Here is a 22,671-nt window from a genome sequence, read left to right on the forward strand (position 1 = left end):
AGAGTTCTGGCTCTTACTCTTCTGGGATGAGGAAGTGCTAAAAACAGTTTCTTCCCCATGCATCTGGGGTTGCCACTTATCTGCCTCTTTACCCTCCTCTCCAGCTTAGGGACACCTGGGTCCAACTTTCCCAGGGAATGTGGGGATGGGGGTTGGAGATGAATGAAGCCCGATGCCATATGTAAGGTAGGTGAGGTGGGAGCACAGGCAGGGAGAAGCTAAGACGGTACCGCCTGGGTTGGGGTATGTGTAAATTATTTAGAAGAAAAGCCCAGGCCCTGGTCCTCCTTGGCCATGTGGCTTTTCCAGGGTCAGAGGGTGGCCCCTCCCTACTCAGGGGCCCAGCCAAGACTGACCTTTGACCCCCACCCCAGAGACCAGTGAACCATTAACTCCTCTCTGATGTAAGCCTTCCCACACTGGCACCTCCCTGGCCCCGCCCCCAGGCAGGTGGGCTAGGAGGGGGGGGCTTGTCCATCCCAGCCCTCTATCTGACATGGCCTCCGATCTACCTGGGCAGCTGGAGGCTGAGCCTGGCTCCCCTCCACGACCCAGGAACCTCTTAAGTGTCCACAGCGAGGACTCATGGGGACCTGAGGTGACGGCTCTCACACTGCCAGTGGGGGTGAGGCCCTGGGGATTGAGGGGGGATAGAGAGGTGGGGTGAGGTTGAGGGGTGGGGTCTGGAGGATAGGGGAGGGACAGGGACAGGTCAGCTCTGGATCAGGTGAGGGGAGTGTTCTGGTTCAGGGAAAGGTGCTCTAGGAACTGGCAGGCAAGAGGCTGCTCAGAAGGAGGCAATGGGGAGGAAGGAAGGAGGCTGCCGCTGCAGCATTCGAGGAAGGGGCGGTGTGAGGGGTGCGGGCTCCCCGGGCCCTGGGCTGGACAGCAGGCCAGGAGCCCCAGCCCCTCCTCCTTGTTCTTCCAGGGCACGGTCCTCAGGATGTTCCTGGGGGAGTAGAAGCCGGAACCAGAGCCTCTAACCCTGTCCCCCCAATAATGGGGCCCCCAGTGAGTCATCTGATGGTTGGCCTGTGTGTGGGGGTGGCCTTGGGCTGGGTAGGGGGCTCAGCCCCCTACCTGGGCCCTGCTGAGCAGGAACAGAGCCATTACCTGGCCCAGCTGTTCGGCCTGTATGGGGAGAACGGGACGCTGACTGCAAGGGGCCTAGCGAGGCTTCTCCACAGCCTGGGGCTAGGCCAAGTTCAGGCCCTCCGCCTGGGACACCACGGGCCTCCAGCTGGTCGGGCTACACCCCCAGCTGGAGACAATTCCACGCACAGGTACTAACCCCTCTCCCCACCCCAAAATGTCACACCCCAGCTCTTCTCAGTACTTGGATCAGTCTCCTCTGGTTGCCTAGCTCTGGCTTCCTAAAATCAGATTCCTGGAATTACAGATTTTTCAGAACCTGATTCATCATATCCTTTCAAGGCCTCTTTCTGAGAGAACGTAAGTCTGACTTTGCTATCCATCCACTCTAGGCCCCAGGACCCTGAGCTGAGTGTGGACATCTGGGCAGGGCTGCCTCTGCAACCCTCTGGGTGGGGTGACCTGGAGGAGACAGAGGCCCCAGCAGCACCCCTTGGGCCAGCCCCATCGGGCCTGGGCCTCTTTCACAGGCTTCTGCTGCTGGACCATTCACTGGCTGACCATCTGAATGAGGATGTGAGTCTGATGATCTGTAGCGAGGGGAAAGGAGCCATGGGATTTAGATGGCCTGAAATGTTTAAAAAGTCAGTCATTTTAAATAGTTACTTAAAAAAAAAATCCAGGTGTGATCTTAGGGTAAGTTATTCCAGTAGTGAAATATGTCCCCTCTGGGCTCAGAATGATAAACCCATACCACAAGCTCCAAGACTTGGTTTAGGGGCCACACTTGGTGAAGCAGAGAATTCAGAGAAGCAGCCCAAGGTAGCCTCTGGGGCTGGTTATCTGGAGATGCGGCCTGCAGGCGGTAGATGGCTGTCTTCATCCAGAAAGTCGGTGAACTTGTTCCGTGTACACCAGAGGGCAGCCAAAAGCCAACCTGAAACAGGCCTGGTGAGGTGAGCAACCCATCCCAGGAAGCATTCAAGCCAAGGCTGGTTGAACAAGTGACAGGGCTGCTGAGAGGACGGTTGGATGGCATTTTAGGTTCTTTTCCCTTCTAAGATTCTGCAGTGGAGGGCTCTAGTTGTCCAACCAATTCCATCACCAAATTAATGAGACATCAGGGGATTGGGAGGGAGGGAGATGATGGCGATGTTCACTAGCACCCAATCTGTACTGAACTGAAATTTGCATTGATTTGAATATTCACTAATAATTAACACACTGATTATACCTAACTGTCCCGAGTCCCTGATGCACCTGCCAGTGTGAGCAGAGGCGACCCTGGGAGAGCCCCAGGAGCCCATGCAATGAAGGGCAGACATTAAAGATCTGAGTCACAGTTCTCAGCAATTCCCCATGTGTGACCTCCAACTCCACTTCCCTAGTGTCTGAATGGCTCCCAGTTGCTGGTCAATTTTGGCTTGAGCCCTGCTGCTCCTCTGACCCCTCGTCAGTTTGCTCTGCTGTGTCCAGCCTTGCTTTATCAGATTGACAGCCGTGTCTGCATCCGGGCCCCAGCTCCAACCCCACCAGGGGATCTGCTATCTGGTCAGTGGGGGAGAGCAAGTGGTGGGGCACCTGAATCCTGTAGGGAGTGGGGCCCAAGCCAAGGAAGGGGGTTCGTTGGGGTCCCGCCTCCCCTTGCAGCATTTCCTTTAAGGCCTCCCTTTCAGCCGTGCCTAACTTCAGCCCCCGATTCTCCCCAGCCCTGGTTCATAGCGCCCTGGCAGTCCTGCTGCTCAGCCTGCCTGCTCCCCTCTCCTTGCTGCTGCTGCGGCTCCTGGGACCTCATCTGTTGCAGCCCCTGCTGGGCTTCCTGGGGGCCCTGGCCGTGGGCACTCTTTGTGGGGACGCGCTGCTACACCTGCTGCCACATGTACGTGAAGCCCCTTTCCTGTCCCCCCGCCCCAGGGGTGGACAGCCTCCATGGAGCCAGTGTGTTCCCAGTCATAGGACATCCTCTCTCCCACCCCAGCTTCAGCCCACAGCTGCCTTCTAGTAGAACGTTATGAGTGAAGGCTCACCACCTCCCTCCGCCATCTCAGGAGGGGGATGCTGTCGGGTGCAGGGGCTTCCAGAGTCTGCCCTGACCACCTCTCTGTCAGGCGCAAGGAGGGCAGCATGCTGGACCTGGCGGGCAGCCAGAGGAGGACCTGGGACCAGGACTGTCGGTGCTTGGCGGTCTCTTTCTGCTCTTCGTCCTGGAGAACATGCTAGGGCTTTTGCGGCGCCGAGGGCTCAAGCCAGTGAGTGACACCCTTTTGTCCTCTTCCTGCCGAGACCAGAGTCCTAGCCAAGAACTGGCCACTGAATCCAGGAGGTGAGGGGCCAAGTGCGCTCCTGGCTCTGACGTTTGCCTGACTGTGCAGCACCTGACAGCTAACAGGGAGTGGGTTGGGGCTCCTCAGCATAGACCCAGGACTTCTGGCCAAACGGCCTCCTCTCCTGAGTTCAAGTCAACAAGAAACAGAGAGGGGCCAGCCTGGGAAGAGAGCAGAGGCCAGAGAACATCCCCAAGTGGCAGAGGTGGGACCAGGTGTTCACCTGCCCTGCTGGCTGCCTGGCTGCTCCTTAGTCCCCAGCTCTGCTGCCTCCTCCCTCAGGAGGGACACCCTCCCATTTCAGAGATGCTGCCGGCGAAAAAGAAAGGATCTCAGAACTCCAAACCTGGACCCGGAGGATGGCAGCGGGATGGTGCTTCGGCCCCTGCAGGCCGTTCCAGGTGACCGGAGGACATGAAGAGCGGGCCCTGGCTCCCAGCTCTCACTCGCAGCCACCAACGCTGCTCTTTTCCTCCTCCTTCCCACAGAGCCAGGGGCTCAGGGCCAGAGAGAGCAGGACAGCCAGCCCCCAGCAGTCCCGGCCCCTCCTGGGCACCAAGGCCACAGTCATGGATGTCAGGGTGGCGGTGGCACCAATATCACATGGATGGTCCTCCTGGGGGATGGTCTGCACAACCTCACTGATGGGCTGGCCATAGGTGTGAGGCGGGGAGGGAGGGAGGGAGGGAGGGAGGGAGAGGGTAGGCCTCCTAGTTACTGGATGGGGTGGGGAGAAGGCTACCAGGAAGCTGGGGTGGGGTGGTGTGATGGGAGGACCACAGAGGGAATGCAGGCCCCAGCCTCCTCCGGGGAGAGCTTTCTTCCAGACTGACCACCTCCCATCCTGCCCACCCAGGCGCTGCCTTCTCTGATGGCTTCTCCAGTGGCCTCAGCACCACCGTAGCAGTCTTCTGCCACGAGCTGCCCCATGAACTGGGTAGGAATGGCAGGAGTGGAGTGGGGTCGACTCCAGAAAGGAAAGACCTCCCAGGGGTGGAACATGGAGGCCGGCGGGTGACACGGGTGAGGGGCAGCCCTGGCGTACTCCCTCCTACCCCGTCCTCTCTCCCCACAGGTGACTTCGCGATGCTGCTCCAGGCAGGGCTGCCCTTCCGGCGGCTGCTGCTACTGAGCCTGGTGTCTGGAGTCCTGGGACTGGGGGGTGCAGCCCTGGGGGTGGGGCTCAGTTTGGGCCCTGTCCCCCTCACTCCCTGGGTGTTTGGGGTCACTGCCGGGGTCTTCCTCTACGTGGCCCTTGTGGACATGGTGAGGTGTGGGGTAGTGTGGAGAAACCCAGGGAAGCGGGGTGGGTGTAGAGGAGAGGGAAGTATCAGTCCCTCTGCTTCCCCCTGTGGCCCCCTGGAAGGGTGGCTCGACTACATCTGAGAAACAGAGGTGTGGAAGAGCTTGGGTGGGGGAGAGCTGCTGACATCTCCCTCTCCTGTTTTAGGAGCAGAGACAAGGCCAGGATCCTGATGTTGTTATTTTCTTTCAGCTACCAGCCCTGCTTCGTCCACCTGAGCCCCTCCCTACGCTCAATGTGCTACTGCAGGGGCTGGGGCTGCTGCTGGGGGGCGGCCTCATGCTCACCATAGCCCTGCTGGAGGAGCAGCTGTGGCTTCTGGTCTCTGATGGCTGATGGGGGCCAGTGGAAAGGCGTCCAGGTTGCCCTTCCTTCCCCCCAACCACAGGAATGGAGGCGGGACACAGGGCCAGTAGGAGCAATAGGATTTTAATAAACAGAACCCATCCCAAAGCCATGACTACGACAGTTGTACTTGCACCAAAACAGCATAGAAAACCAGGATGTGGCAGGAGGAGGGCTCAAAGCAGGTATGGGGAGGAGGGGCCTGGAGGGTGCAGGATGCATCCATCTGCAGGGAGAGCATTGTGCTTTAGCCCAGAGAGGAAGGGGAGGGTGAGGCAAATGCACCAAGGTCCCCACTTTTTCCTGCTGCCCTCAGCACCCTGGGGATACAGGCATCTGGGCAGGTCTGCCCTTTATTGCTGCCCACCAGCATGAAACACACCCCGACCCCAACGCTAGCACCACAGGTGAGTCCAGGGCAGGGAGAAGGGCAGGAAGGGGAACATTGCTTAGAGAAAGATTCAACTAGAATCCAGTGAATTGTGCTCAGTTCTCTTTACTTCCTACAACCGAGTACATGGGTCACAGGGTGGAGGGAGCAACAGGACATGGGACATGCCCCTCAGTGCCCCCAACACACCCTTGCACACAGGATGGTGGTGTCTGCAGCATCACAGGTCATGCAGGGCACGGGGAAGGGGAGGTTCACACACACGTAGACGCCCACAGCGGGTACCAGACAGAGAACACCCCTGAATATACACAGCTGTACACAGGGAACCCCCAGGTCCCCAACCCAACCCTCTCCCCTGTCTTGCCGTCCCCCAGGCAGGAGGAACTGTATTGCTTTGAGAGAGCCACCCTGGGGGCTGCTCTGCCAGGCACCCTCCCCTCCCACCCACCCCCGTTTTGGCACATCTGCAAGACACACGGCAGCGAGAGTAGGCACCCTCCCTCCCAGGCTTCTGTGGCTTGGAGTGGAGGAAGGGGGTAGGAGACTTTCGTCCGCCATCTTTCCCCCAGCCCTTCCCAAACCCCTACCAAACCCACTCCAGCCAGAACCCACCCCCACCCCCCAAACACACACACACAAAGCTGAGCTATCCAGGAATACAGGGGAACAAGGAGATTGTCCGGGATGGGAGCAGAGGCAGTGGGGAGAAAGGACTGGAAGCAGAGACCCCACCCTGGCGTGGGGTAAGACTGGCACACAGCTACTTTAGTGCAATTGGAGAGGGTGCCCAGAGTGAGGGATGGAGGCAGGAGGGCCAGGCTAGGCTCCCCAGGGAAAGGGCCTAGCAGGAGTGAGCGAGGGCCAAGGGTGGACCCTCTCGTCACCGCCACCCTCTGCCCTCCCAAACGCAGTGACAGTGTCCCCCTCACACCTAAGTGGGCAACAGCAGCCTCGGAGTCAGTACCTTCAAGTAATTCACGGAGCAGACCCTCCCCACCCCAGCTTCCTCCCATCTCTGGGATTTGGTCGCTTCTCTAGGGGTTGGGTCGGGAGGAGGGGGTCCCCAAGTCAGACCCTTCCCTCTCTACCTCCCTCTTCCCAGACCACTGGGCTTGGTCCTCAAAGATTCCTCACCTCGGCCCTTGCCCAATCTGGGTCAAGGCCGAGGAGGGCTGGAGCCACCACGGTTAGAGGGGAAGGGGCTGCTTTGCTCCTCATCCCTCCCTCTTAAAAGGTGGGGTTCAGACTAGGTGGGCTGGGGCCCCATACTGGAGTGCCCCAGGAGGAGGGGTTCTGGGCTAGGGTCTGTAAGGCTATTTTCCTTTGCGGCAGGAAGGGGAGGTGGGGGATGAACGCTGGGTGTGGGGAGAGGTGAGAAATGGTGGAGAGGGAAGGAGGAAGGGGCCTCCCCCGGGGGCAGTCAGCGGCATCACTCGGACGAAGTCACACTCACGTGCACAAGGTCCCCAGCACGCCTGCTCCCAGCCCCTCCTGCCTGGCCCCCACGCCCCCTCCCAGGACGCCCTCCAAGACCCCAGAGGAGGTTTTGGGGGCATACAGCTGCAGGACCGTTCGCTCTGGCCCCACGACCCCCGGCCCAGCCCCGCCTCCTCTCCCCTTCTAGGTCCAGGGAGTCGGAAGGTGCTCGGGTGGGCAGACAGCGGTGGAAACAGTATTGAGTTTTCCTTTGGTTACATATTGAAGGCAAAGGTGAGCTGGACTTACAGTCAAAACGGATAGGGATGAGGAAGGAAGAGGGGCCACGGCTGGGGATGGAGAGGGAGGTAGGCCCTCCTCAGCCCCTCCACCCCAAGGAACACATGTCTAGGTGGGTGGCAGTCCCTCAGTCTCACCTCTCCCACCCCCACAGCACCAAACAAAAGGAGAAGCCCCCTCCCCCAGGGGCTGCTCCCTACCCCAACCTGGGCTGTACATTCAGTGGTTCTCAGCAGTCCTATGGCTCAGGGGGCCGCGGGGTGGGGAGGTGGCCCGTCAGTCTCCGCTGGACAGTGGCAGTGACCCGGGCCTGTTGGTCCGTGCTGGGACCCACAGTTTGTGCCATTTGTCTTTCTGAAGGGTAGTACACAACCCTACCAAAGCCACCGGCCAACCAGAAACATCTCCCCCAAAATCAGAAACGAAAAACTGGCTCTTTTTCATCTCGCCCTCTGATTCACACATCTGTTTCCCTGTCTCCTATGTAGCCCTCGCTCTGTCTCCTTTGCTGGGACCTGGGGCTGCTCCCAGGGTCCTCACTTAAAATAGGCCTTTTCTCAAAAGTGCTTATTACTTGAAGCAAGTGCTTTAGAGCTGCAGTGGGGAGAGGGGGAGGGGGAGAGGGAGGGCAAAGGGAAGGAGATGATTCCTCCCCACCCTAACCCCTTAAGATTGGGGGGCATTCTGCCTGCTTTACTTCTCCACACCCGTTTAAGTCAAAGAGGTCTTTTTAAAAACAACAACAACAACAACTTAACATTAAAATAAATATGCAGTGGCCATGAGAATGGTCAAAATGCTTCAAAAAAACACTAGGGGCTGGGGAGCCCGGGGTGGGGTGTGGGATTTCCTTTGGCATAAGGAGAGGAGGCTGCTCGTCCTGCCGGCCTCCTCACAGCCACATGAGGAGGGACAGAGGACTCCCCGCAACCTGCCCCAGCACTGCTGACGGTGTGCTAAAGGCGCAGCAGGGAATGGGCAGCCACCAGAAATCTCATCTAGCAAAACGATGGGGCTCCTGACAAATACTCAGATTCTTCCTGTCATCACCGAACATTGATAAAGGAGAACACGACTGAAACTCCAAGAGTTTTCTCTGGAGGACACGTCTCCCTGCCCCCCGCCACCTAATTCCCAGCACCAAAATGAGAGGGAGGGGGTGGAACAGGAAGATTTTATGAGAGAGAACTGAAGTTAGGGACAAGCTTTGCAGAATCAGCAGGACTGGAGGTGGGGGGCTGCAGCCCTTAAGAGAGGTCACATTGATTGTCGTACAGGGGAGGGCAGGGTGCGAAGGAAGGTGGGCGAGAGGGGCGTTGCAAGGCCCTTTGGCTTTGAAAACAAAAATAAAAACTAAAAGCTGCACAATCCTTCTCATCAATAATGGTCATCTGGAAGCTTTGAAATGGTTTAGGAACTGAGCGTTGGGGGAAGCAAGACACAGAGAGAGAGGGGATAAAAAAGGGACCGTGACAAAAAGAATAAGGACTTGGACAAACACCCCAGGCTTCAGGAAACCAGCATGAGGTATGGTTAAGGGTATCTGTTAGGGAGGGAGGAGTCCCTGGGATGCCCCTCTCCCCTCAGCCCACCCTTGGCAAGGGTGGCAAGACGTGAAGCAGACACAACTGAAAAGGGGGTAAGATCATGAATAAAGCAAGCACGGGTGGGGGAAGGAGACCGAGGGACCCCCAAGGGGGAGGCCCTGTACTGTGTAAACAAAGCCTGTCCAGTTCTCAGGGGACAATACTGATGGCAGCCAAACTGGGCAAGGATGCACTGGGGGGTGGGGGGTGGAGGGAGCATGACCTCTATTCAAGTTCTGTGTCTTGGCCCCTGGCTGAGGTATTGAGTGTGAGGAAGGGAACACTGGGCTGAGGGAGCAGGTCCAACTGTCCAGGAGGCTTAGCTAGGAGATGGATGGACAGGGCATCTGAAGGGACCAGGGCCAAATTCAATGCTACATTTAGAGAGAAAACTGCCCCCTCCTCACTCCAGCCCAGTTTGGCTTTTGGGGTACGACTTCTGGGAATCTTCTCAGTGCAGCCCTTAGCTCAATCCCTTCTCTCCCTGCTGCTGGGAAGGCAGGAACCAAGCCTCAGTATCTACTTGTCACTCCCTAGATCAGAACTTCATCCTCACACCGGAAGGGAAGCCTGGGTCCCCGAGTAGCCACGGTCCCTAGTCTGCCCTGCCCCTCCCTCTTTGGCTTCAGATCAGGAGTGACTGGGGGCAGTGGGTACTCTTGGACATAACAGAAGGTGGCAGCAGATGGGGGGCACAGAGGAACTGTGGGATTGGGGGGCACAGGAGGAAGAACACAGTCCCTCCCTCCACACACATGCAAACACATGCCTGAAACACAGAGGACATACTAGGGCTGTGGTTTTGAAATGGGCAGGAAATTAATTTGTTTCTTCCCCTAAAGGATAAAATGCTTACTTAAAAATTCATGACAAGCCTCAAAGTTAAGGGAGAGTAGAGCCAGAGAGGGAATGGCCACAGGCTCTGCCCTCTGGAAAGAAGTTAAAAGAAAGAAGCAAGGTTAAAGTGCGTGGTCAGGGGGCCAGGCCAGGAGGGGGAGGGAAGCAGGGCGGGGCAGGCTGTGGGGGCAGAACCAGCCCTTGATTTGCATATGAGGAGCCAGGGAGCGTGCAGGACTGGGGCCCAGGTACAGTAGTTGCTGCTTCAAGTGTTTTGCATTTGAACTTTAGGGGTGATGGGATACAGAAGTGGGGGAAAAGCTCCAGGCCCCAGTGCTAAATACCCTCCCCCCTCGTCCGCTAGCTGCCCCTGAAGGGGGAGGGGGACACCCCCAGAGTGCTCACACAGTACCAGAAATTAAGGCTTCTCACTGCTGCGGGGATGGAGGGGGGATGGAGGGGCCAGCCAAGCAGGGAGGCAGTGATGGGTATGGAAGAAGAGGTGGGGATCTGCCTGGCAGGGGCATGGGGAAGGGGACAGAGAGGAGAGTCAACGGGAAGAGTGAGGGCAGCTGGCAGCAGAAAGGGAGAACGGTGAGAGGGGATCAAAGAGAGGGGGAGCCAGGCATCGAGCGATCATTTTGGGACACTTGGCAGAAGGGGTTGCCCTGGGGGTACCAAGGGCCTGGGGTGCTCCCTGTTGGTCCCAGACCCCTGCCAGGCCAGGATAGTGTGGCAAAGGGGTGAGCAGCTGCTCCCCAGTGCTTTTTCCCCCCTCCGCCCCCCAACCCAGTCGTGTTCTCCTTTAAAGTGCCCTAAATGTATAGACTTTTTCTAAATAAATAGAATAAGATATCAAGCCACCGGCAGGGGGAGGGACACGGGAGGGGGCTACTCAGAGTAGCAGCCATCTAACCCAATGGCGCCATGCCGCTCCTGGCTGTAGGGGCAGGAGGCCCCGTGGGGCAGGGCGCCGCAGCCACCCACCGTCTTGGCTGCTGCGATGCCGCAGTTTTTGAGCAGGCTGAAGCTGAAAGGACTGACAGCGTCCTTGGGTGGGAAAGGCTTCATGGTGGAAAGGATCAAGGCCAGGCAGTCTGCCACATCTTTGTTGGGGGCACAGGCCAATGCCGGGGTGTGACCTGCAGAGCAAAGGGGAGAACTGAGCCCCAGGGTCCTGTACCCCTGGGTCCCCATCTACCCGCCCCTGGGCCCTGAGCTCTCTTATCTGTGAAGGGGAGCCAAGGCAGGCAAGCACCCAGCGTGGTCAGAACTCAAGGGCTATAAGGGCCCAGGGAGGCTGACAGGCAGACTGTCCCCGTGTGGGGTAAAGAGCAGACCCAGCCTGGGGGACAGGAGGCTGGGAGGCTGAGGTGTGCAGGAGGTCTTCCTGAGGACCCTGCTGGCTCCACCTAGTTCCGTCAGACTCCCCTCAGAGACTCTAGCGTATTGGTGTTGGGTCCCTGCTCTGAAGAGTTCCCTTGGGAAGAAAATCCAGTTTATTAACCAGCAAGCTTAAGAAGTCACCTCCTGAAGAACGTCCCTGACCCCAAGGCCTGGAGGGGCAGGGGGCTCCAGACCCCACCCACCTTCTTCATCCACAGCCAGCACTGTGGCCCCACGACTCAGCAGGGCCTGCACCACAGAAGCTAGACCATTCCGGGCGGCAATGTGTAGGGGCCTTGGAAGAAAGGAAGAAGAAGGAGCATGAAGTCGGGGCAATGGCAAGCTGCCCTTCCACCCTCAGCCAGAGTCGCAACGCTGCTGAGCCAACACTGTGAGTTCCAGAGGGCCCCTGGAACATGGGCCACAACTTCCTCACCCACCTCTCCCGCCCCCCCGCCCCCCTGCCCCCCAGCCAAGAGCCCCCTCCCCAGGGCACTCACATCTGCAGCGCACTGTTGGTAGCATTGATAAGGCCAAGGTCTTGGGTTTCTGCCAGGATCATGAGGGCACATTTCTCGTGGCCCTGAGGGAGAGGGACAGATGAAGACTTGTGAAGTGGAAGCATGACAATAGGAGCTGAGGGCGTAGCAGGAGGACAGAAAGCTATCCCACTAGTCAGACAATCTGGACAACCCTGACTTCCACCGGGCCCTCTCTCCAATCACCAGGTCCAGCCCCTTCATCAGGCCCTGCCCCTTACACAGCCCCACCTGCACTGCCAGCGGTACCTTGCTACAGGCCAAGTGGAGGGCAGTGTTCTTGTTCTCATCCAGCACAGTAAGGTCTGCCTTCCCTCGATACAGCAGAAATTCTACAAGAGAAAAGAGGCAGAGGGGGCTGACGTTCCCTTCCAGAGCTGTGCCGGCCTGGCTCTGCACCCTCCTATCTGCATACCCTTTGGACCCCATCTGCAGAGGGTGAAACGTCCAAAGACATGCCTCCTGCCTCCAAAACCCCACAGGCAGGGCTGACCCATCTTGCGAAAACCCAGGGGAGCACCTCCCTTCCACACGTGGCCCCTACACACCCACAGCAGCGGTCTGCCCATTCTCAGCCGCCGTCATGAGCGCAGTGCGGCCAGCGTGGTCAGTGGCGTTCACCTCGGCTTGATGCTGCAGCAGCATCCGGAGCCCAGAGACGTTGTCCGCGAAGGCAGCGGCGTGAAGAGGGGTCCTGTGGGGAGGGGGTCAGGGCAGAGTGAAATAGGGAAGGCCCTTTCTCCTGAGCAGCAAGAGGAAGCCAGAGGCAACGGAGGCGTCTCCCCAGGCCTCCCGTCACTCACCGTCCTTTGGCATCTCGGCTGTTCACAATCTTGGCACCCAGAGCTCCCAGCAGCATCTCTGTGGTGCTGTCCTGGTTATTAATTCTGGGGGAAAAGGAAAGGTCAGCAAGAGGGGCAGGGGAAATAGGCCTCCTGTCCTAAGCCCAGGTCACAGACCCCTGAGTGGGGCTCAGGTGTAGGAAGGGACTTACACTGCACAGTGCAAAGGAGTGAAGGGGTTTCCTTCCAGGTATGAAAACGGGCTGTGTTCAAGTAACAACTCCAGACAATCTTCATGTCCTGGGTATGAGGAAGGAAGAGTGGTGATGGAGAGAAATGACAAGGTCCCCTCCATCTGTCCTGTCCCATCTCTCAACACTCCATTCTACTTCCAGATCCAGAGCAACCCAGGTCCCTCCCTCAACCCACTAGTCCTTGTCTGCCCTCCCCTACACCCCATACACATAGCTGTGCCTACAAAGGCCCCAGAGCCACACCAGTGTAGGAGGCCCAGTGCATGGGCGAGTATCCGCTGTAATCCACCCCGGTATCCAGGGGGTCTGTGGAAAGGGCAGCCTGCAGCAGGGTCCGCAGTACTGCAGTGTGGCCACAGGCTGAGGCCAGATGAATGGGTGTGCGGCCCTTGAAGTCTCGGCACAGCACAAATGCATCGTGGTCCAGCAGGGCAGCCAGGCAGTCCTCACAGCCAGTCACTGCCTGTGGGTGACATGGGGGTGTGGCTGAAACTCCCTTTCCAATGGCCAGTCACTGGGGCTGGCCCAGGAGTAAGAACCAATTCCAGGGCTCCAATCCTTGTCTTTACAACAATGATTCTAAGTGTTAGGGATGAGCATCTCCTTCCCTGACTCTATGCCAACTGACAATCAGGATGGTGAGAGTTAATCCTGGCCTTCTGTAGTGGGAGACTGAGTCAAAGAATCCCGTGGGATGAGGAGGAGGCAGCTTTAGGACAGGTGATGGTGGAGAAGGACCAGGTCGTGGCATCATTATCCAACAGGACAGGACCAGCTGGGTATCCTGGGGCAGAGTCTGGGTGGTGAGCAGGTGGCTGTATGTGATTACAGAGCAAGGTAATCAGGGAGATCAGCTGCGGATGTCAGATACTCATCCTGGAGCAAATACAGTAAGGCCCACTAAGACCCTGGGCACAAGATCCTGGCCCACGTGCTAGACAATGTGATGTCCTACTGTTGTGCTCCCATGTCCAGGCCCTTCTGTGAGCGACCCTACCCAGGAGCTCACTCACCCCACGGTGGAGGGCAGTGCGGCCCCGGAGGTCAGCAGCATCAGCTGTGGATCCTTTCTCTAGCAGCAGATGTACACAGTCCACGTGGCCATTCATGATGGCCAGCATCAGTGGGGTTCTACAGAGGCGGCAAGAAAAGGGTGAGGGCCTGGCAGGGATGGGAACCCTGCACCCCACCCCAGGCCAACACTCACTGTCCATAGGCATCCATGACATCCGTGATGTCAGCTCTTTCCCCACTGTCGATCAGCAAGTGCAGGGAATCAGTGTGGCCAGAGGCAGCTAGGAGAAAAGGGGTTCTGTGTCAGGGCATGGTCGGGGCAAGAAGGCCAGGTGAAGGGTGGGGGTTATGGGAAGACCTGGGGCAGGGAGAAATCTTGGGAGGTAGGAGGCTGCGAATCAGGACTTGCAGATTCCATCCTCCTCGCCCTGCTCCATCCCAACCCCAGTCTCCTCAGGGTTCAGGAGGGATCTGGGGACCAGTCTTGGAGGAGGCCTGGCGTGGGAAGGGGAGGGAGCAGCCCAAAGGGCGCACTCACCAGCAGCGTGCAGGGGTGTCCACTTGCGCTTGCGCTCCTTGATGAGAGCAGAGGCGCCATGGGCTGTTAGCACCTCCACACACTCAGTGGAGCCTCGCTCAGTGGCCAGGAAGAGCGCGGTCCGGCCCTTGTGGTCCCTTACATCCAGATTCACCAGCGTCTCGGCCAGAGTCTTCAGGGCTTCACAGTGACCGTTGTAGGCCTGGAGGGGTGCAGGCAACCAATGGATACAGCTCGGGACACTGTCCCCACTCTGTTCTTGGGGCCCACAGGGAGACTCCAGGCAACAGGCCTCCCCGTGAGCTCCTCAGGCCCCTCTCCAGACCACTGCCTGCTTGCGACATCCCCACAAGAAGGCAGAAGCAAGGACAGATTCACACGTGCTTATACCTGTGTGCCAGCCTGGGGCAGGTAGGGACAAGGAAGGCAAGAGGAAAAGACCTGGGACTCACAGCTAAGTGCAAAGGGCTGACTGGAATGGTGCTCTCTACATCCTCCAGGCAGTTAAAGGACATTTCTAAGAGCTGCAATGGACAGAATAGTAGGTGCTGAGGTTCTGGTATTCCCAAGATATTACCCCTTGACCCCATCCACAGCAACCCCCAAAGCCCCTGGATCTAGAGACCACATTTGATTCAACCACCCCTTGGTTTGAGAATCCACAGATACAAAAGTAGACTGTGTGCTGTGCCCTGCCCTACTCCTCTCCCCCAGGCCAGATCCCACACATACCAGTTCGAGGTTCTGTCTATTGCCATAGGCGGCTGCATAGTGCACGGCTGTGTAGCCCTGCCTGTCCCGCAGGGAGGGGTCTGCACCGTTATCCAGTAAGAATTCCAAACAGCTGGGGGACAGGAGTAGACTGTGAGGAGGGGACAGGCCCAGCCATGGAGGGCACAGTTTGGGAGGAGCAGAGGAGAGGGCAAGGGAGCCCCTCCAGGCCTCGATGGCCAACACCCATCCCCCACTCTTGGTAGGCTAACTCCTGCCCATTCAAGCCCAGACCCAGACCTACCACCTCCAGGTCTGCCCTGAACCACCCTTGCTTCAACGCCCTCCTCTATCCTTTGAATGCTCTCCTAGAGAACCCGGAGCACAGTTATCAGTTACCAACCTGTGATCGACACACTCTGCCCCCACCTCCAGGCATACTGACCCGTCTTCTCCTCCCAGCCCAGCTGAAAAGGCGTACGCATCTCATACTCGCTCCCAGAATCCTCTTCTATGGGAGGCCTTCCTCAAACTTCCCAGTTAGGTGCCTCCTCCCTTCTATTCCCCAGCACCACTCTTATAGCTCAGTAATAGTTGTACTAGTAGAAATATTAATACAGCATTTAATACTTACAATGTGTCAAACACTGTTCTAAGCACTTCACGTGTATTAAATCACTTAATCTTCATACTGATCCTTTGAGATAGCTACTATTCTTATCCCTACTATGGTTGAGGAAACTGAGGCACCGAGAGGTTAAGTTACTTGCCAAAGGTCATAATTGAGCCTCTTGGATTTTAAATATCTTTTTTTTAAAAAAAAAAAAACCCTTTATTTATAACAGTCTTAGACTTACAGAAAAATTGTGAGGATAATACAGAGTTTCCATATATTCCTCACCCAGTTTCCCCTATTATTAACATCTTACACTAGAATATATACAATACAGAAATTTGGGGTAATTCATCTTTTATCCTTACCACCCAGCACAGTACTTGGTACCTATTGAGTAAATACTCAATTAATGCTTGTGGAATAAACAAATGAATTTGTGTTTAGCTTTTCTGATTCCCTCAAGAAGATCATCCATTTCTTGAAGGAAGGAACTGTGTCTCTTACTTCTGTCTGTACCCACAGTGCTTGGTCCAGAACTAAACTCAGGGTGCAAAGCAGCAGCAGGGTGGTGGTGGAAGAAAGAATAACAGGACCAGAGTCAACACTGCTGGGAAAGTGCACCCAGGGGTCTCCTCGGCTACTCACAAGAAGGCCTCCTTCCTGCGGGACTCCTTCAGTGGCTCGTCCTCTTCAGCATCGTGGCTGGAAGATGAGTGGGGCTCCGCCCTGGGGGAGGAGAGTGAAGAAGTCTGGGGGGCGCTCAGGGAGGAGAGTGGGGCTGAGAAGAGCAAAGTGGGCGCCTCACCTCCTGTAGGTGTCGGAGGCGGCAGCGTAATGGAGGGGAGAGCAGCCTTTACAGTCGGCCTCGTTGACGCCTGCTCCAGCGGTCACCAGTGTGACGGCGCACTGGTAGCTGCCATTGGCGGCTGCATAGTGCAGTGGGGTCCTGGGGAGAAGTGAAGGAGGGTGGGTAAAAGAATCAGGGGCAGATACAAATGGCAACCAGATGTGCAGCCAACAGCTGCTCTGTAATATTCTCCTCACTTAGTCTCCAACTCCCCACCCCGCCCTCCATCACTTGTCTCTCTGATCAGATGTTCCTTATGTATATATACTCCTGCACATTAACACACCTTCCAAATTTGTCTCTCCTCCTCAAGTCAGCTCCACTGCTCAACAGCAAATTAAGACATTCAACATTCCTAAAAGGAAGGAGGATGCAGGTTAAGGGGAGAAAGAGGGCTCAAGGAGAAGCCACAGGATTCTCCCCCGGGAGGGGCTGAAGGAGGATGGAACTGGGCAGCCCTTTCTGCTGCCACTGCTCTCGCTGTGAGTAGGGGGAGCTCTGGGCAGGAAAGAAGAAGGGGCCCAGACCCCTGCCCAGCCTCCTTCTCAAGGCCTGAGACAGAGGGAAGAAAACTCACCCTCCAGAAGCAGCAGCATGAAGACAGGTACGGCCAAGGTTGTCAGGTGTATTGATGTCAAACCCAGCTGAAAGCACGTGCTCATTGCTGAGTGAGGATACAATGCTGTACAGCTGACCTGAAGGGGCAGAACAGCCACAGATCCCATCTGAGGGCTCTGAGCAGAGCCGGGAAAGGCCTCTGCTCTCCTGCCCACCTGCCCAACCCCCGAACCAGTCAGCTCATACCTGAGGAAAGAAGCTTACGACAACAGTCAGAGAATCCAAAGAGAACAGCTAAGTGCAAGGGGAACATGTCGTGGATGCCACGCCTGGGGAGAAGGGGAGGGACTCAGTCCTCGGGTCAAGGAGGGACCAGATGCAGACCTCTTTTCTGTGGCCTACCACCAGCCTAGATCTGAGGCAGCCTGGAAGTGGGGTCAGGGGTCCGGACTCACCGGGCGGTATCCGCGCCGTTGGTCATGAGGGTGCTGATGAGCAGCTCGTGTCCGTAGCGAGCAGCCACATGCAGTGGCGTGTTCCCAAATTTGTCGGCACAATCAATCTCGCTGCCTGAAAGGGGGGACGCACACCCACACACTCAGACCTTTGGCTTCAGACCACTCACACTAGTTAGCTACTCAGACGAGTGCTTGTTACGTGCCAGGGACCAGGCTAAGCCTTCTACACGTGTTATCTCGTTTGTCAGCCTGAGGGGGCTGGGCAGGCAGAGCAGGGCCATTTCCACAGGTGCCTTGCTCAGAGCTTCAGGTGCCCATCCTGACTGGAAGAAGGGGTGGGGGGTGGAATGAGGAAGAAAAGGTGTTTCTAGGGATGAGTTCTCTGAGGGGGGAGAAGAGATCACAAAGTCTTCCAGGTCCATACCATTCTGGATGAGGATCTGGGAGCGGGTGAAACGGCCATGGATGGCAGCCATGTGCAGAGGACTTTTCCCTTCTTTGCTCTGTGGAAACATGGCATTTTTTTTCCCCTAGTGCAAAGCATGGAGAGTGCCCTGTTCCCCCTTCCAAAGGACATGTCTCTGAGGACAGGGTGATCATATGGACATCTTCTCAGCCCACATTCTCCTGGGCCCCTGGGAAGGACTGATCAACCCAGGACGCAAGCGGACCATTCCCCATAGAGTTATCCAGAGCAAAAGATATGGTCAGCACCCCCAGAGCCAGGCACCTCTCCCCACTGGTCTCAGACTCATCCCTTCAGGCACCTGGTAGTTGACATCAGCCCCGTTATTGACCAAAAGCTCCAAGCAGAGCGCGCCATTGGTGGAGACCGCAGCTACATGCAGTGGTGTAAAGCCCTTGTCATTTGGCTGGTTGACATTGGCTCCTGCGTTCACCAGCTCGATAGCCACAGCATCCTGGCCCAGGTAGCAGGCGATGTGCAAAGCTGTGTTTCCAAAAGCGTTGGGCTCATCAATCTGGATTTCCAGGGGTGAGGGTAAGGGGATAAGGGAGATACCAGTTTAAACAAAGTGCAAGCCAGCACAGATAGCCTAGAGCATCCCAGAAATCCAACGACTGCTTCAGACCCCTCAGGTTCCAGACCCAAAGACTGGGGGCACTACTGCTTAAGATAAGTATTGTTCAGATCCTCTCACCACATCTTCCCGACCTCCCCAAACCACACCAGCAATCCCAGCGCCTTCCTATCTCCCTAAAAGACTCCGACCTCCAGCTCCCTGCCCTTATGCCCAGCCCCCGTGCTCAGCACCCTGACCTCAGCCCCCATCCGTAGCAGGTACTTCACCACTTCAATCTGGCCACTGGCAGCAGCTGTATGGAGCAGCCCATAGCCCTTGCGGTCCTTGCAGCCAAGGTCTGCTCCCCGTGCCACCAGCAGTTTCAGGACCTCCAAATGCCCTGGGAAAAGAGAGTATGCTCTCAAGGAGATGGAGGGTGAACTCTAGGGCCCTGAGCACCCCTCCCTCCGTCCCTGCCCTAGGAATCCCAAATCCTGCTCTCCCCGTGAGTCTCTTCTCACCTAGAAAAGCCGCCCAGTGCAGAGGCTGCCTCTCCTTTTTGTCACAGACATTCAGGCTGGCTCCCTTACTGAGGAGCAGGTTCACCGTCTGTTTCAGGACATGAAAGACACCTGTTTAGAGCCAGGTTCATGCCTTCAACATACCTAAGAGCAGAGCCCTTAGCACCTGAAAAGGCTGAGGCAGCCTAATGTCTCTGTTCTTGGGTAGAACAATCTGGAGAACTAGAGGGAACAGAGAAAGCAGGCACTAAGGAGATCCCAGATAGATTTGGAAGTTTGAGGTAAACTTAAGGGAGTCTCTTCAGGTAATTCGGTGGTTTTTAAACTCTTTTGAAGTCTTCTAAATGTGCTGAAAGACACGGACTCTCACTTCAGAAAAAACCATGTATGCAAACATTTTCCATGCAACTTCAGAGGTTTTATCACCCTCCTGAGGCCCAAGTCAAGAATTTCCATCTAACCCAACCATTCATTTGGTGCTTGAGCCCAAGTGTTTATATAATCATCTGGGCTACTGCTCCCCAGGCCTAATGGCCTGGAAGCAGGGGAAGGTGAGCAGGAAGGGAAGGAAAAAGGCACGAGGCCGGGCGTGGACTGGAGCGGTCCTCACCTCCAGATGCCCACTATGCACTGCGTGGTGCAGGGCACTGCGCCCGCTCCTGTCAGCCACGTTGAGGCTGCTCAATAATGGTGCCAGAGCCTCAGCACACTTGGTGGCCCGGTTGGCGGCAGCCACGTGCAATGGTGTCTGCCACAGCTTGTCCCGGGCATTCACATCTGCTGAATGTGCCAGCAGCAGTCCCAGCACCTTCTGTTGAGGGGCAGGGGATAAGAGAGAAGATAGAGGGGGAGCAGGAAGTAAACCAACAGGAAATGGAGGGGCGAAAAGGTCAGCACAGCATATGTGACCCCATTTCCCCACTCCCCCAGCACAGAGTCTCTCCTCATTTTTTCCAACATACCTAGCCTTTCAATACCTACTTTCCATCTTCTGGAACTTCTCAGAGCTTAAAATCTTCCCTCCCTTGCTGAGGAAAATGTGGATCTCTTCCTCAAGCCACCTGGTATCATTCATAACCCAAACCCTGAAAATCTTCACCCATATATACAGCCACTACCAAGCAAATCCACACATGTAGAGGATCCCAATCCCCCACCATTTTTAGGAAAGATAAATGCTCCCGCTACATTAATCCCCAGATACCCCCGTTCAGCCCTTCCATATGCATCAGAATCATTTCCATTACCTAGGTAAGCAAACAGATACTGGCTCCTCTCCAAAACCCAGGCTAAAATGCCCCTCCTATTCACCAACCACCCCATTCCCATTGGCCTCAGTCCCTCCCCCTGGTGGCTGGAGCCAGGGAAGTGACTGCCAAGCCAAGAAGGTCATCTCTTCCCGCTCTTCAGGGTTGAGGGACCCAACTGATGGGGCATGTTTGATCCTCGTGGTGTCAACTTTCATGCTGCTTGAGGGGCAGGGATGCAACAAATCACTACCCCATCCCTCCATCACAAGGAAAGAAATCTCAGTGCCCAGAAGGGGATCAGACTCCATGGTGGCCCCGCAGGGAGGGATGAGTCACTAAGGCCTGGCAGCAGGGCCCCCTGCAGTCTGCCAGCCCAGTGTTAAGCTCTCCCCTGATGTCACATCAGCTAGCAACACTCAGCACCCCCTTACCAGCCAGTTCTAGGGGTAGGAGGGAGGGGCCAAGGTCTGGTCTCCTCCGGACCTGGGGACAGACCAACTTGTAGGGCAGAGGACTAAGGCTCTCCAACCCTTATCTTCCAACCTTTAACCAAGTCATCCTCTTTGGAAGGGAGAAAAGAGGTGGGAGGCCAGTACCTCATTTCGGGAGGCAGCAGCACGATGAAGAGGGGTCAGCCACAGTGTGTCCTTAGCATTGACGTTAGCACCTGTGGGGATATAATATGCTCTTTTGGTGGGAAGTGGAGAGCAGGTGGGGAAGAAAGCCAGTAATCAGGCCAGAGAATCTGGATGGAGACGGAAGCTTGCCTGGACCAAGCACCAGAGGACAATCCTTGGATACGACAAAAAGGCTCCTCCCTCAGGTCCCCTCCCTAGCTGCCACACCTTCCAGCTCCCCACTTTCACCTGACATCAGTAGCAACTGGAGGATGGGGACATCGCCTACGTAGGCAGCAGCATGCAGTGGGGTTCGCCTCTCTTGGTCCTAGGAAGGCAGAGAAGAGGAGCAGCTGTAGGGGTGAACGATCCAGGACCCAAGCCCAAGTCTTCGTGCTCCAGGCCTTTCCCCACAACCTCTTCCCACAGGTTCTGCAGCCTCCTAAACCCCAGTCCTAGGTCAAAGCAAGCACCGAGGGAGGGTGGAGTCAGGGGGTCGGCGCCACGGCTCGAGAAGCAGTCTCCTTCTGCCAGGAGGGGTGGAGGCGTTGCAGACACGGATGGTTCAGAAGAGAACACCGTTTCTGGGCATCCTCAACCCTACTGGTCTCTGCTCTAAGCCTGACCTGCTCTCCATCCCCAAATGTAGAGCAGTCGCCCATCCCAGGGTGGAAAGAGCTGCGGCCTCACCCGAGCCTAGGAAACACGGAGCCGCCCCATTGGTGGGGAGGGGTCCTGAACACCAGGGCCCAGATTACCGGCTCGCCATCCTCTCTGATCTCAACTCACCAGCACATTGATGTTCTCCTTCTGCGAGAGGAGGGAACGCACTTCCTCCACATCTCGGCTAAAGATGGCCTGGACCAGGGGCGGCTGCAGGGAGAACCGGTTTTCAGGGAGCGGGCCGGAGCGGAACCGGGGAGTGGGGTGGGGGACACCGGGTTTGGGCGGGGGGCGACGCTGGAGGGTCTCCGCTCTGGGGTCCTGGCCGCAGGGGGCTTCCGCGGTGTCTCCGCCGGTCACCAGGCCCCCAAGGACACCGGCTTGGTTGAGGGGAGCGCGGCGTGGGGCGGGGCGGGAGCCCCGGGCTCGGGCCCAGCCTAGGCCGCACATCCCCGGGCTCGCGTGGCGGCGGCGTCGGGCCCTGGAAGGAGGAAGCGAGCAAGGGCAGGACGGCTGACCTGGTCCGTGATGCTGAGGATCCCCATGGCCCGGCCCGGGCTCCGTCCGCATCGAGCTCCCGGCGGCGGCAGCAGCGGCTCCACCGGGGACACGGGGCGGCCCAGGCGGCGGCTGCGGCGGCGGCTGCGGGGAGAGCGCAGCCCCGCCTACCAGGGGGCGGGAGCGGGAGCCCGCAGCGCTCCCTGGCGGCCGTTCTGGGCCCGGCCGCAGGGAGCTTGCCGCGCAGGCTGCCCCAGGCCGCGGCGCCCTCCGCCCCGCCCTGGCGGTCCCAGCGGCTCGGGTGCCCCCAACCTCGGCCGCTGGTTCCCCGGCTCCCCAGGCCAGCGGCGCCGTGCTCTCCGCTCCAGTCTGGCGACGCGGGGGATTCTCCACAAAACCCTAGCGGCAACTCAGGCCTTGGCCCTGCTGCGGTGCCTTCCAACCTGAGGACCAAATGGCTGGCTAGATCTCACCCAGCCCAAAATGCCTCCTCCAAGCTAACTCCTCCCGTCCACGATTACACACCTCAGAATCCCCCACAGACTTGGGGAAGCAGGGCGTGGAGATCGGGGGGTTATATATGGCAATAGCCCCAGGGGAGGGAAGGCGCTTTTCTCCACTGGCGTTGACAAGAGTTGGGTAGAAAGGAAAGAGCAAAAGTGCCCAAGCTGCGGGAAAAAAAACAAAACAAAAAACAAGGACTCTTAGCTGCAGAAAAACCCTACAGAGAGGACAGGCTAGCTGGCAGTTGAAGGAGGACTCCAAGGCCAACAGAAGCGGGCTTTTCGATTCCCTAATTA

General features: G+C 57.3%; 2 protein-coding genes across 2 annotated transcripts; one reads left to right on the forward strand and one right to left on the reverse strand.

Annotated features, from left to right (window-relative positions):
* Positions 1–984: 984 nt before the first annotated feature.
* Positions 985–5,160, forward strand: SLC39A5 (solute carrier family 39 member 5). Its single transcript, XM_059082456.2, has 10 exons — positions 985–1,283; positions 1,485–1,668; positions 2,481–2,643; positions 2,802–2,971; positions 3,201–3,341; positions 3,721–3,817; positions 3,905–4,075; positions 4,273–4,353; positions 4,492–4,682; positions 4,912–5,160. Exons 1-10 carry the CDS (start codon positions 1,000–1,002, stop codon positions 5,053–5,055), a joined length of 1,626 nt encoding a protein of 541 aa, XP_058938439.2. The 5' UTR covers positions 985–999; the 3' UTR covers positions 5,056–5,160.
* Positions 5,133–22,034, reverse strand: ANKRD52 (ankyrin repeat domain 52). Its single transcript, XM_059080449.2, has 29 exons — positions 21,892–22,034; positions 21,500–21,583; positions 20,960–21,038; positions 20,690–20,760; positions 19,454–19,654; positions 18,844–18,931; positions 18,580–18,722; positions 18,068–18,280; positions 17,725–17,803; positions 17,298–17,412; positions 17,089–17,171; positions 16,862–16,979; positions 16,571–16,639; positions 16,243–16,383; positions 16,083–16,163; positions 14,843–14,954; positions 14,563–14,634; positions 14,111–14,312; positions 13,766–13,853; positions 13,572–13,689; positions 12,802–13,021; positions 12,517–12,604; positions 12,326–12,409; positions 12,071–12,216; positions 11,772–11,854; positions 11,484–11,566; positions 11,187–11,278; positions 10,585–10,739; positions 5,133–5,290 (listed from the first exon to the last, which is right to left on the reverse strand). The coding sequence occupies exons 1-29, from the start codon at positions 21,916–21,918 to the stop codon at positions 5,180–5,182; spliced, it is 3,246 nt and encodes a 1,081-aa protein (XP_058936432.1). The 5' UTR covers positions 21,919–22,034; the 3' UTR covers positions 5,133–5,179.
* Positions 22,035–22,671: the final 637 nt, after the last annotated feature.

This window comes from Kogia breviceps, chromosome 12, assembly GCF_026419965.1.
Source record: "Kogia breviceps isolate mKogBre1 chromosome 12, mKogBre1 haplotype 1, whole genome shotgun sequence".
NCBI classification, from domain to species: Eukaryota; Metazoa; Chordata; class Mammalia; order Artiodactyla; family Physeteridae; genus Kogia; species Kogia breviceps.

Excerpts from the sequence above, each read along its gene's own strand:
- SLC39A5 (XM_059082456.2), top strand. The coding sequence starts at position 1,000 with ATGGGGCCCCCAGTGAGTCATCTGATGGTTGGCCTGTGTGTGGGGGTG. Across the intron at positions 1,669-2,480 it reads CTGACCATCTGAATGAGGAT|TGTCTGAATGGCTCCCAGTT; the intron begins GTGAGTCTGATG and ends CCACTTCCCTAG. Across the intron at positions 2,972-3,200 it reads TGCTACACCTGCTGCCACAT|GCGCAAGGAGGGCAGCATGC; the intron begins GTACGTGAAGCC and ends CCTCTCTGTCAG.
- ANKRD52 (XM_059080449.2), bottom strand. The coding sequence starts at position 21,918 with ATGGGGATCCTCAGCATCACGGACCAG. Across the intron at positions 17,172-17,297 it reads AACGGCGCGGATACCGCCCG|GCGTGGCATCCACGACATGT; the intron begins GTGAGTCCGGAC and ends CCTTCTCCCCAG. Across the intron at positions 14,313-14,562 it reads TCAGCCCTTTGCACTTAGCT|GCCTACAACGGTCACTGTGA; the intron begins GTGAGTCCCAGG and ends GCACCCCTCCAG.